This window comes from Neovison vison, chromosome 12, assembly GCF_020171115.1.
Source record: "Neovison vison isolate M4711 chromosome 12, ASM_NN_V1, whole genome shotgun sequence".
Taxonomy (NCBI): Eukaryota; Metazoa; Chordata; class Mammalia; order Carnivora; family Mustelidae; genus Neogale; species Neogale vison.
In genome coordinates this window covers 36,256,725-36,271,100 of record NC_058102.1, presented here as the reverse complement: position 1 = coordinate 36,271,100, position 14,376 = coordinate 36,256,725, and the positions used below count along the sequence as shown (strand labels likewise).

At 37.0% G+C, this 14,376-nt stretch overlaps 1 protein-coding gene across 1 annotated transcript in view; it reads left to right on the top strand.

Annotated features, from left to right (window-relative positions):
• The window catches only part of TMTC2 (transmembrane O-mannosyltransferase targeting cadherins 2), a 448,793-nt gene that overhangs the window by 377,897 nt on the left and 56,520 nt on the right, over nt 1–14,376 (top strand). Inside the window, exon 11 of the mRNA XM_044227017.1 lies at nt 9,490–9,553. Coding sequence (XP_044082952.1) covers nt 9,490–9,553 — 64 coding nt within the window. The remainder of the gene's footprint in view (nt 1–9,489; nt 9,554–14,376) is intronic.

The window sequence follows — 14,376 nt, the reverse complement described above, 5'->3', positions numbered from 1 at the left end:
AGTAAGATCCTTCCAATATTATTAAATTACCTCTTTATGATAAATTTTAGAAAATAGATTTACATTCATAGGAGGGAGAATGTGACATTTGTGCTCTCAAGGGGATATTAAGTTTTTAGAATGGTACAGTGTCTGACAAAGGACACACTTATAGCTGAGCTAAGCATGAACTTATATGGTTTTTCCAGGACTAGGAACCCAGGTTGTCATTGTTCCCTAAGGTAGTAAAGAAAGCAAAACTGTACTTCACCAACTGGTTCCCATTGCTGCCCTGACTTCTGGAGAGCAGAATGAACATATGAAAAAAAAAAAAATTGTTATCTTTAAGTTTCTGTGCTTGACACATCTTACGTAATTAAATATATTAAAATCAAGAATTTAAATATACTAATTTCTTTATAAGTTCCATTGGAAGTGACTTAAAATGTAAATTCTTAAGGGAAAAAGGAACCGAATCAGATTATTTCTCAAGGTAGATTGGGAGTGTACACACATGTGTACACAAACACACACACACACGCACCCACGTTGGATATATTTTTTTTCCCCTAAGCTCTCTAGGCCTTTCTTTTTTAATACTTCCAAAATTACCAAAAACCCCTCAAAAAGTCATTGGATTTTTTTAATTATAAATTGTCTTTTAGTTTCAAATTTTGGCCCAAAGGGGGCTTATTTCAACTAGGTTTTAATGGGTTGTAAGGTCTTTAAAGCAAAGGGCAGTGATAGATGAGGTCAAAGGTGAGTGTCTTCCAACCCAGTGCCTCTCCAACAGTAATGTGTATGTGGATCACCTGGGGATTTTGTTAAAATGCATCTTCTGATTTAGTATGTTTGGGTGGTGCCTAAGGTCTTACACTTCTGACAAGTCCCAAGTGATACTTAGAGTGTGGGTTCTTGATTACCCCCGCAAGCAAGTTCTATCTTGCCTCTCTTATTTCCACCCCACCCCGAACTCTTCTCCCACCCAAGCATTACCAGCTGAATATAAAGAGTTATTTACTGTATATGAACACTATAATAATTGGCATTGCCAATAAATATTTCCTCCCTTTCAATTTTCCCGGTACATTTCATTCTGTACTCTGTTTAGACATTGGCTTAACCTGTCCTTAGCAGCCCTGAAAGATTTGAGATCATGAAAGAATGAGCTCACACTCTCATGGGGCATCAGAAGTTTCTAACTCAGAGGAATCTTTTGTGAAATTACACCATCAGCCTAGTGTTTTCCTCTGTTACTTCTACATTTCTGCTTTACCTCACCAACTTTTATGTTTAGAACTGAGATGGATACCAACAGATCATAAAACTATTTTTGATGTGTTGAGAGAGAGGTTTTCACTTAAGATGGCTTGGTGGTCATAAACAATATCTTCTAGGACTTTCATTATAAGGATCTTTTCTACTTCATTGTTTTTATATATACGTGTGACTCTAGTTTTGCCCTTTTAAGATTTTCCACACATTTTTATGTCCTTGTTTATCTCAATTCTACTTCTATTCCTAGTATACATTTATCAATTAGAATTAAAATTTAGTGCTGCTTTGAGTAACTTAAGCTATATACTTCAGTTTAGCTGTTAGCAAGAACCCAGGAAAACTCAGCTACTGTTCATTTTACTTTCATTATATAAGGACAGACAGCTTTCTAGTTAGGAAAAGAAGATGGGGGGGAGGCGCCTGGATGGCTCAGTGGGTTAAAGCCTCTGCCTCCGGCGCAGGTCATGATCCCAGGGTCCTGGGATCGAGCCCCACATCAGGCTCTCTGCTCAGCGGGGAGCCTACTTCCTCCTCTCTCTCTGCCTGCCTCTCTGCCTACTTGTGATCTCTCTCTCTGTCAAATAAATAAATAAAATATTAAAAAAAAAAAAAAGGCACCAGGGTGGCTCAGTTGGTTAAGCAACTGCCTTCGGCTCAGGTCATGATCCTGGACTCCCAGGATCAAGTCCCACATCAGGCCCTCTGCTCATCAGAGAGCCGGCTTCTCCCTCTGCCCCTCGCCCCTTTCATGCGCACTCTCTCTCTCTCTCAAATAAATAAAATCTTAAAAAAAAAAAAAAAAGAAAAAGAAGATGGAGGAGAAGGACGAAGGAGGAGCAGAAGGAGAAGGGAAGGAAGAGGAAGGAGTGGGGGAAAAGAAAGCCTATAAGTTATCTTAGAATAATTACTAAGACTTTAATAAAATATTGTCTTTTATATGAGTCAAACAGTTACTATCAATATGAAATAATTTTTTCATATGAAATAATTTTTAATATAAAATTGACAATTTACACTTGCTAATAATTGTAGTCTAGCTGCAACTAGAGTTTTTATTTTTTATATTTTCAAGGAAGTACTTTTGAATTTAGCAACCTTAATTTTCACAGAATGTGTTCAAATGTATGTAATTATAAATGATTCTCTTGATCACACTCCCTCACACATTTCATAGAGCGTATTAAGTTGTTACTTCACAATATCATTGATTCCCAAATTTCCTAGATATATCTTTTCTTTTAAGAATTTGGGCCATAAACCTGTGTTCCAAAAGATACTTTTCTATCATAAAATAATGCCAGGGAGGGGAATTAGATATATGAAATGTATTTCTATATTTTTAACAGTTAAAAGTTTCATAGTCCCAGGTACAAAATGGAATTCTGTAGTAATGAGATAATAACATTTGTTTATGACTCTCATTCCTGTTTTCACTCTAAACACACCTTTTTTGGGATAGCATAAGGACTGAATTTAAAGACTTTTAGGGATGCCTGAGTTGCTCAGTGAGTTAAGCATCTGTCTTTGACTCAGGTCCTGATTCCAGGGTCCTGGGATCGAGTCCTGCATCGGGCTCCTTGCTCAGCAGTAACCTGCTTCTCCCTCTGCCTGCTATCCCCCCTGCTTGTGTGCTTTCTCTCTCTGTTTCTCTGATAAATACATAAATAAGTAAAATCTTTTAAAAACATAAAATAAATAAAAAATGAAGATTTTTTAAAGATACCACAATTCAGTAATTTCTTGGGAATCCAAGGTTTACATCACAGTCCAGTTTATACTGGAGGCTGTTTCTACTTCCTTACCTTTCCTGGTCCTAAGATGCCACAGAAGGCGTGAAGACAGGGAGGGCCCTATGTAAATGACCAGCAGAGTTGGCAATGAGATAGGAGCCCCCATATGCATCTCCGGTTGATAAGTCTATTGTTGGTGTAGATGATATGGGACATAACTTTATGTTGACTCTTAAGGGTGGCATGTTAGATGGGAGTAGTCACCCATCTGGACCTAGTGTAGCTTCCTGGTATGAATAATTTGTACAACTCATTATCCCATTCCTGGCTTTGTAAAGTGTGTCTTGGTCGAAACACAAGGTTGTCTACATCTGGCCTGGGAAATTTCTTGGCAAAGCCAACTGCTTTTCCCCTTTATCCACTTTCTGAGTCCTCTACTTGGACACAGGGGAAACTTATGGTTGCCCTCCATACCTAATTGTGACTCTTCCCTAAAAACAGGAGATGGTGGGGTAAGGAAATGAGTATCCAGCACTCTTCTCACTTTCCCTCATTCCCTATTTCTTTGCCTTTCCTCTCAGTTCCTCCCCTTCCCCCTTTTTAGGCTACACGATGCAAACCACAATAGTGTATTTCATTCTGTTCTTAAAAAACTATCGTCTAGTTTTCCCAGCACCATTTATTGAAGAGACTGTCTTTTTTCCACTGTATATTTTTTCCTGTTTTGTCAAAGATTAATTGACCATAGAGTTGAGGGTCCATATCTGGGCTCTCTACTCTGTTCCACTGGTCTATGTGTCTGTTTTTATGCCAGTACCATGCTGTCTTGGTGATCACAGCTTTGTAATAAAGCTTGAAATTAGGTAAGGTGATGCCGCCAGCTTTATTTTTGTTTTTCAACATTTCCTTAGCGATTCGGGGTCTCTTCTGATTCCATACAAATTTTAGGATTATTTGCTCCAGCTCTTTGAAGAATGCCGGTGGAATTTTGATCAGAATGGCATTAAAAGTATAGATTGCTCTAGGCAGTATAGACATTTTAACAATGTTTATTCTTCCGATCCAAGAGCATGGAATGGTCTTCCATCTATTTGTGTCTTCTTCAATTTCTTTCATGAGTGTTCTGTAGTTCCTCAAGTACAGATCCTTTACCTCTTTAGTTAGGTTTATTCCCAGGTATCTTATGGTTCTTGGTGCTATAGTAAATGGAATTGATTCTCTAATTTCCCTTTCTGTAAATGTTGCTGGGAAAACTGGACAGCTATATGTAGAAGAATGAAACTCGACCATTCTCTTACACCGTACACAAATGGATAAAAAACCTCAACGTGAGACAGGAATCCATCAGAATCTTAGAGGAGAACATAGGCAGAAATCTCTTTGATATCAGCCACAGCAACTTCTTTCAAGATACGTCTCCAAAGGCAAAGGAAACAAAAGCGAAAATAAACTTCTGGGACTTCATCAAAATCAAAAGCTTCTCCACAGCAAAGGAAACAGTCAAAAAAACAAAGAGGCAACCCACGGAATGGGAGAAGATATTTGCAAATGACAGTACAGACAAAAGGTTGATATCCAGGATCTATAATGAACTCCTCAAACTCAACCCACACGAAACAGACAAACACATCAAAAAATGGGCAGAAGATATGAACAGACACTTCTCCAATCAAGACATACAAATGGCTATCAGACACATGAAAAAATGCTCATCATCATTAGCCCTCAGGGAGATTCAAATTAAAACCACATTGAGATATCACCTTACACCAGTTAGAATGGCCAAAATTAACAAAACAGGAAACAACATGTGTTGGAGAGGATGTGGAGAAAGGGGAACCCTCTTCCACTGTTGGTGGGAATGCAAGTTGGTGTAGCCTCTTTGGAGAACAGTGTGGAGATTCCTCAAGAAATTAAAAATAGAGCTTCCCTATGACCCTGCAATTGCACTCCTGGGTATTTACCCCAAAGACACAGATGTTGTGAAAAGAAGGGCCATCTGTACCCCAATGTTTATAGCAGCAATGACCACAGTCGCCAAACTATGGAAAGAACCAAGATGCCCTTCAACGGATGAATGGATAAGGAAGATGTGGTCCATATACACTATGGAGTATTATGCCTCCTTCAGAACGGATGAATACCCAACTTTTTAGCAATATGGACGGGACTGGAAGAGATTATGCTGAGTGAAATAAGTCAAGCAGAGAGAGTCAATTATCATATGGTTTCACTTATTTGTGGAGCATAACAAATAGCATGGAGGACAAGGGGTGTTAGAGAGGAGTAGGGAATTTGGGTAAATTGGAAGGGGAGGTGAACCATGAGAGACTATGGACTCTGAAAAACAATCTGAGGGGTTTGAAGTGGCGGGGGGGGGGGGTGGGAGGTTGGGGTACCAGGTGGTGGGTATTATAGAGGGCACGGCTTGCATGGAGCACTGGGTGTGGTGAAAAAATAATGAATACTGTTTTTCTGAAAATAAATAAATAAATAATAATTAAAAAAATAAATAAAAGTAAAAATAAAAAAATAAAATAAAATAAAATAAATTAATTAAAAAAAAACTATCGTCTGCTCGATTTAGTCTAGTGAAGGGCACTTTTATCAATATGGGGGATGGAGATGGGCGGGAAGTAAAACCTGTTACTGCAAACATACTCCATATTCTTCCCTTTACAGATCTCATCTCTTACACTTAAATTGTGGCTTTTTTTTTTTAAGATGTTATTTATTTGACAGAGAGAGAGGCAGGCAGAGAGAGAGGTGGAAGCAGGCTTCCTGGTGAGCAGAGAGCCAGATGCGGGGCTCAATCCCAGGACCCTGAGATCATGACCTGAGCCAAAGGCAGAGGCTAAACCCACTGAGCCACCCAGGTGCCTCTAAGTTGTGGATTTAAAACATTATAATCAAGGGACGCCTGGGTGGCGCAGTTGGTTAAACGACTGCCTCTGGCTCAGGGCGTGATCCTGGAGTCCCGGGATCGAGTCCCACATCAGGCTCCCAGCTCCATGGGGAGTCTGCTTCTCCCTCTGACCTTCTCCTCGCTCATGCTCTCTCTCACTGTCTCTCTCTCTCAAATAAATAAAATAAAAAAATCTTAAAAAAAAAATTATAAAACATTATAATCAAAGGCATGTTTTCTTCCTTTCTTAGTATTTGATGTAGAAATTGTTGTGGTAAACTGCCACCGAACAATGTATCCCATATCGTTTGACAGTATCTTAGTATATACAAAGATATCAACACGATCCTGTGGTTCAGATACTTAGCTGTGGAGTCTGTGACCCAGATCTCTCATTTTCCAGCTATGTAACCTTGGGGGAGTTGTCAACCTCTCTAAACCTCATTATAACCATCTGTAAAATGGAAACATTAATAGCACTTACTTCATGGTGTTTTTGGAACATGGAGTAATCAATTCCTGGTATTTTGTAAGTGACACATAGGTAGAGGGTTTAGAAGTTTTCTGTCCCAGAGAAGAGATAGTGAAGAAAGAAAGGATAGGGATATTCAGGAAAAATTATTCATTAGTTTCTCTAAATAAATTCTATCCTGATAGTTTTGGCAACCTGAGTCCTGTGGTCTGTGCTAACAATTCAGTGGTTGAGGTTCTTGACAGTTCAAGAATCCCCTAAGCAACTAGCAGAATATTGCTAATTTCCTTAGTTTTCAAATATTGATTAATGATTCCATCATCTTTGCAATGAAGATGTATTAAGCACTCCCATGATGCTTCTTGCAGGTGAGTATAAAATACAGCATACCCTGTAAAGCGGACGTGGACAGTCCCTCATGAGTTTTCTCTCATCTAGAAAATAAAACAAGAATAGTAAATGAACATTCAGTGGGTAGAATTGACATACTCTTTCCCCTACTGTCCTAGAGTGAAAATTAATTTTCACAGTTATATGACAAATCTAATAAACTCTACTTTTTTTCTATTTCATTAGAATATCAATTCTACGTCTAGGTTAAGAAACTAAGCCTTCTAAACTAGATATTTCCCTTGGAAATTAAACCACTAAAGACAAAGAAGATTTTAAAAATGAACAATCATTTTGGGGGAGAAAAATCTTTTTTTTTTTTTTTTTAGTTTTATTGATTATTATTTTAAAGGCATGTCATCTAGCGAATTCCTCAGTTTCTCTTTGATCCATGTCTACCTGATGAATTTGGGTATCTATAAAGATGAATATTAATGTTTGCTATGCTTTCCATGTTAGACATCTATTGGTTGACTTTGCTTCAAAGTAACTTAACTTCTTTGTAGTATTAAGTTACTCTAATTTCCTACCTCCCTGCCTTTTATTTTCCTCTGGAGAAAACCCTTCCAGGGCATGACCTAATGAATTCTGGTTCATATTTCCAAATGAATTTGAACCAAAATGATTCTATAATTTGGTGGAGGGAACCTTCATTAAATACCCTAGCAAGGGAATTTTTAGTGTTTCATACCAGACTAAAGTACTTTTCTTGACATATTGAAATTGAACTTCCAACATTTATGAGAATATAAATTGCAACAGCACGTTGTAACTGTCATGAGTCCAGTAGAGCCTTAGGTCAAGGATTTTTACTTTCTCTATAACCCCATTAAAAATAGCAGTGTTTCTAATTATTTTTCTTTTAAAAATTAGAAAAATATGTCCTGGTCTCCAGAGAGATGTTATCTTCAGTTATTCCTATTATTTATATGGTTGCATAGGATATGTCTTTATAGTTTTTATTCGCACTTGACCAAAGTGCAAATTCAATTTTATAGGCTAATGAACCTCCTCTTTTAAAGCCTGAATGTGATTTTCTAATTGAGAGAGTTAATTTTTGTTTCTCCTCTTTATTCCTGACCTCTCTGTCATCTCACCACAAAACTTCTTCCTTCCCCCCACTCCTGCCTGCCCTGTTTTGGTATTCATTTATTTTGTATTCAGGCATAATTAACATACAGTGTTATGTTAGTTTCTGGTGTACAATATAGCGATTAAATATAATGATTAATCATTTCTGTACATTAGTGCTTTTCAAAATAAGTGTACTCTTAATCCCTTGTATCTATTTCACCTTTCCCCTACCCAGCTCCCCTCTGGCAATCACCAGTTTGTTCTCTAAAGGTATTTAAGTGTATGGGGGCATGGTTGTCTCTGTTTCTTTGTTCTTTTGTTTCTTAAATTCCACAGGTGAGTTCAATCATATGGTATTTATCTTTCTCTCCCTGACTTAGTATTTTACCCTCTAGATCCATCCATGTTGTTGCCAATGGCAAGATCTCATCCTTTTTTAGGGCTGAGTAACATTCCATTGAATTCTGTCAGAAGCTTCTTAACATCACAGGTTCAAAAGAAACGACTCCATTTCAACTTCAGACCCTAAGCCATTTACTATTATTGTTCACATTATAAGTGTGCTGTATGCATCTTTGGAAGTTGAATTTGACTTATTTTATAGCATTTCCATACTCTGCAAATAGAGTCACCAGTTACAACACAACTGCAAGAACTTCCAGCCTTTATTACCTGCCATCTTTGAGGGTTTTATGAAGCAGCATGGCATGATTGAAAAACATACAGTGTTTATGATGGTTAACTGGCCAGGCTTCCTCAGGACCCTGAGATTTTATTTTTCCTGCTAACCAGTTGGCTAAACCTAGGAGTATCCCTTGAATTGCAAAAGCAGACAATGCATAAACTTACTAAAATTCAGTGTGTATCTTATTTGTGTAAGTCAACAGCTTCACTCAAGGTATTTGGTGTTATTCAAGAGAAACTGGCTATTTCAAGGATGACAGAATTCACTAAAGGCCAGAGAAGATAGCTTGAATCAGCAGGAAAAAAGGTAGCCCTGGAAGGGGGAAGAGACAGGACATGTGATAGCAATTGTTTTACAGAAAGAGTCTGACCAGGATATAGCCTGTCAGTAAAGGTAGCCATCTTTCTGTCTCTCATTCGGAAATGTAAGTCTCAAGCAGGAACATACAATGAGCTGAGGCTGTGTCATGGGTGCACGCTGGTGCAGACAGCAAGGAGAGGAAGAATCTCGCCTTTTTTTTTCCCTGTAGGTTGCACACAATGGAAGGTTCACCACTTAAATTGGAAAGCAAATTGACTTGTAGATAGAGAATTTTTTGACATTTTATTTTTAAAAATCAAGATTTCTCTGGGATATCCAGTTGAAGCTGGAGAATCCCAACCCTAAAACATTATCTGGGTTAGCTTGGAAAATAAAAATAACATTTCTAATTCCCAATACATAAATTTAAACTAATAACAACTACTAAAAGGATTATGTTGAGATACTATTTGTAATGCCTTAAAGACAATAAGTATATTGCATGCATTCAATTTAATGTATTTTATCTGCTTTAGGCAACTTATGGTTTGATTGGTATGACGGTAATATTTTTAAAAGTTAATATTATCTTGCTGCATAATGATTCTGGTTCACCTCTCTGAAATTTTAAAATAAATGATATAGTTTGATTTTTTTTTTTTTTCGTCTCTAACAGACAGGCCAGCCTCAATGAAGCAGCCGAGAAATATTATGATCTGGCAGCCAGACTGAGACCTAATGTAAGTACCTTCCTAATGAGAAATATTACTCAAAGGGATAGAGTCACAGCATGTGATAGCTTTAGACATAGAAGCCTCATGATACTGGGCTTCTTCTCTCTGATCGCTTCTTCTGAATACTCACTAAATGGCTAATTCAACAATCCGATCTCCCAGTCTCAAGCTTCTTTTCTTTTTGTAGAGATACAAATTGCTGTTTTCTATCCTGTGTAAAGCACCATACTGTACGGTTTTATCACTTGAATACAGCTTTTAGCATTATCAAATACTTGGCATTTGGTTGCTTTTAAAATCAGTTCCCTGAAAGTGTTTTTTGCTGTGGTGTTAAATACCTAAGGATTTCCTATCATAAGCTTTTTTTGATCTTTACATACATTCAGACCTTGAGCTGTGCCTCTGTCTCTTGCACAGTCCTCATTTCTAATAACTGCTTTTCAACTTTATCAAGTATGTTTTTATTAGAATTTTTCCCTGGGTAGTCACACTTCCATAAAGTGGGATGGATATAAATTAGATCATTACTATTGAAATGGAGGAGCCATTTATGAGAAAATAAGAACCAGTTTTATATCTGTCTTCTAAGCATTTTTTTATTCACTGCACACCACTGACCTCCAGCATGTTGCTTTCATTCTCACGCACACGGCCTGGCATTGCCCTCCAATGCTAAAGCCTTCTCCCCTTCCTCTCTAGGTCTTGACTGTCTGTTGAGAAATTTAATTTTGAAACAGTAATGAAAGTGCATATGTGATAAGACTACAGATAGTGGGATAAGTCTCATTTCTATACAGTAACATCCATTGGGCAAACATCTATAGAGTGCCTGCTTTGCCATAGGATACAGAGATTTCATTCCCTAGAAGACCACATAATGGAGCAGAGAACACTGAAGATACTCAACTGGTTCAAATACAGTGTGGGCATTGCTACACAGAGGTATATACAGTCCTGTAGGAGCACAAAAGGGGAGAATTAATGCTCCCTGACTGCAACGCACAGGGAGGAGTTGGGGGTTTTTTTGTTGTTTTTTAAGCAGATACAACCACATGTAACCTTAGCCCAGAATGTCGATGTCCCCAGTTTCATTAATTATGTGGTACTTCAAGAATTGGTGAGCTGTTTGCAACAGGAGAAAATAGCATAACAGTTATAATGGTAAGAACAATAACAGCTAAAATTTATTGAACACACTGATTATGCGTCAGACACTGTGCTAAGTACTTCATGGCAATTCCTTCATTCATTTCTCACAACAACCCACAGATATATCTGTGGTCCCCATTCTGCCCAAGCCCAGAGAAATTAATAACTCACTCAGTATTGCAGTTGATAAGTGGGATCACATTGTAACCCAGGCCACTCGGTGTGTTAACAGAGAGCTTGATGGAGAAATTTGGCATATTGAAGGCAATGCAAGCCAGAAGATTAGGAAATGAAAATAACGGTCCTCTCATTTATGTATTCAGTAAATATTTACTGAGTACCTGTTAAATGCCAAGGACCATTCCAGGCACTGGATACGCAGAAGTGCACAAAATTGACCAGAGTCCCTGCCTGTTAGGAACTGGTCTGAGAAGGTGAAGTAGAAAAATAAGTAAAACATATATGGTGTCAGACAGTGATAAGTGCTTGTGGTTAAACAGATCAGGAAAAGGGAAGTAGGAGGCTCAGGGGGAGACAGAGGAGACATTAGGAGGTGTAGCTTTGTAAATGCCTGAGGTGACCATCTTTGTATAGTGTTTATAGTGGTTGAATATGAGATCTTTAATTTTTTTGAAAGATTATTTTAGAGAGAAAGCGTGCATGTGCACACATGTGCAGGTGGGGAGAGGGCAGAAGGAGAAGGACAGGAAGACAGAGAAGCAGACTCCAAGCTGAGCATGAAGCCCAATTTGGGGCTTGATCTCAAGACCCTGAGATCATGACCTCAGCTGAAACCAAGAGTTGGACACTAAAAGGAATGGGCTACCCAAGTGCCCTGAGATCTTCATTATATAGCTTCATTCGCTGAAAGCAAGAATCAGAGGTTTTTTTTCTTTCTTTTTTCTTTCCCTTCACACTGATTAATATAATGCCTATAACACACATTATAAGTACAATGTTAAGTTCAACTGTTACTCTTTGAGTATCAGTCACTTAAGTGTCAGGTTTTTTTTTTTTGTTAAGTAGTTGATCAAATGGTCTTTTTCGGCACATTATAATGAATTAGTGAGAAAAGAACTAGCTGAGCAATCTGACTTGACCTAAAAAAAAAAAAAAAAATGAAAAAGACACTGAGATATCCTAGATTTAAGCCAGACTCATGAGATTGTTTATTTTAAATGGCTGGCCAAATCATAAAATCAATATTTAATCTCCCAACTGAATGCCACTTTTTCTGAAACCCCCCAAATTTCTTCATAAACATTCTGCAGCCTGTTTTTGAAAAACGCGTTTATTCAAATGCTACTTCCTTTATCTAGTAACAATAAATTAAGTATTTTATGGATTGGATAGAATAGGAAGATCAAACTTAACAGTAAGTAAATGCTGTTACAATTATGGGTCAAGAAATGGGGTCTTTCCCTAATCGGTTTTATGAATTGGGTTTTGGTTCTCTGTGTGTTATCTAGATAAGTAGGCTGCCACCATGGCAAGACTCATAAAGACATTGGCAATAATAGAAGATTGTGTTCTGAATCAAGGAGACCTCTTTAAACAATAGTCCATGTAACAATTTATTAGAAGTTAGCATCCAGTCCAAATTAAAGCATCCATCTAACATTTGTCTTGATCATAACTGTTCTTCCTTTTGTCCTAAGAACATCCTATGTTATTTCTGTGCTTTCATAGAATAAATTTCAGTTCCCTGCTTGCAAAAGAACCTAGTAAACAGACTTCCTTTCTCCTTCTTTATTTCAGTAGTTACACTGTTTTTTCTACTTTTCTTGTCTATACAGTAGTCTAATCTTATTTTTCAAAAGGCATTTTCTTCTGTTTTTTGAATGTCCAACTATGACAATCAGGAGCTCTGTGTGGGGGACCCTAAGGTTGTTATAGCAATGTTCATGTCAGATCATGACTCTCCAAAGTAAATTTTGTGGCTATAACCCTGTGTACTACCACTTAATTATCATCATATTGAAAACATTGTTATTCATGGAATATATTACTCTCTTAATAAAATACCTATTCCGTTTCTTTAGTACGTCCATGATTAATTTCTTCATTTCTTTCTATTCTACAAAAGCCATATTTTTTCATACAGTTTGCTTTAAAGTTGCTAATGGACTTCTTGGAACATTTTAAATACAAAGAATTCCAGTGATCAAATGCTAAAGTAATCAAAGTCTAAATTAGCAAGCGCATGTAATTTTCACCGTTAGATTATGATATTGTCTCTTCATCAGAGATATTTAATACATTGTCATTTACTCAAGCATACAGTTAGAGAAATATATTTATTACTAAAATGGCACCATTACATTTTTTAATCCTATTTGGTTGATTTTTTTGGTGAGTAGGAGGGAATAATCTAACATTAAACCTCATACTACACTAAAACATTTTTATAATGGAAAGACTCTTAACCAAAATTGCTATTTTTAAGTTTTTCACTTTTACCTTTTCATTTGTGTAAATAAAACCGATTTCTCTGTGGAGGTTACTTTAAAAAGATAACTCTGTCTTCTCTCTCACTTATGCACATCAAAAAATGCTGACTCCTGAGGACTAGAGGAAACATTTAAATGAAACAGTTTTTTTCCTCCTTTGGGAATTAAGCCAAATTCTGCATTAACTTATGGATTTTTAATTTTTTTTCTAATGTGAAGAACGGGAAATTTCCATAATACAAAGTCACCCAAGACTTGTGTTTGGCTTTTAGTGAACTCTAGAAGTTAGAAAGGGGTAATTACTAATGATCAGGTCTATATATCTTATATTTTTCTAGATGTTATTATTTTTAGTCTGATTTCATTTCATATTTTTTTTATCAAATTCCAGCATTGTGTAAGACTCTATGCCAAGTGCAGTGGCTTCAAAGTAGATTTCAAAGTTATGAAAAATTACCCTTGACCTTGAGAAATTGTACTATCTAATATGGGGAGGCAGTGGAGGAGAGAATGCATGGATCCAAATCCTCACACCTTAGGGAAGTAAATAATGCTATATAATAAGTACTTTGTGAGTGATACAAGGTAGTGCTAGAAAAGTGTACAGGAGAGAGAAATTACTTTTAGTTGGATTGATCCTAGAAGGCTTTGAGTCAGAGTAGGAAAGTTAGATAGTCATGAAATGATAGACTGTTTGTAGGCAAAGATTTTAGCAGGAGGAGGAGGAAAAATAGAATTCTGGCAGGTTGAGACCTATGCATGAATAAGGGCATGGAGCTGAGAACATGAACTAGGCATGAGAAATAGTAAGCAGACACATATAGCTTATATTGTCCGGGGTTAGGGGCAGAGAGGACTACTGGGGAAAAACAGAACAAGAAATGAAGATAAAACCAGAAGAAAGGCATTGGATGCCATGTCAAGAATTAGGAGTTTGTATTCCAGAATTATGTTGAACAGCATGACATAATGAAAGTGATAATTTTGAATGGCCATTCATATTTTGAAATGAAGAATGTGGATTGCATTTGGGAAAGTAGAGTTGGAAGGTGCCACCTTGGGAAAACCAAATAAAAAATTATTATAATATTTTTAAGCAGAAGTCATAATCTAAAAGAAGTACAGAAATTGCAATGAAAAAGAATATGCAGAGGAAATAAGATTATTTGATGGGATACAAATAGGAAAACTAGTTGGCCCGATGAATGTTCTAAAATTCTGAGTATAGGG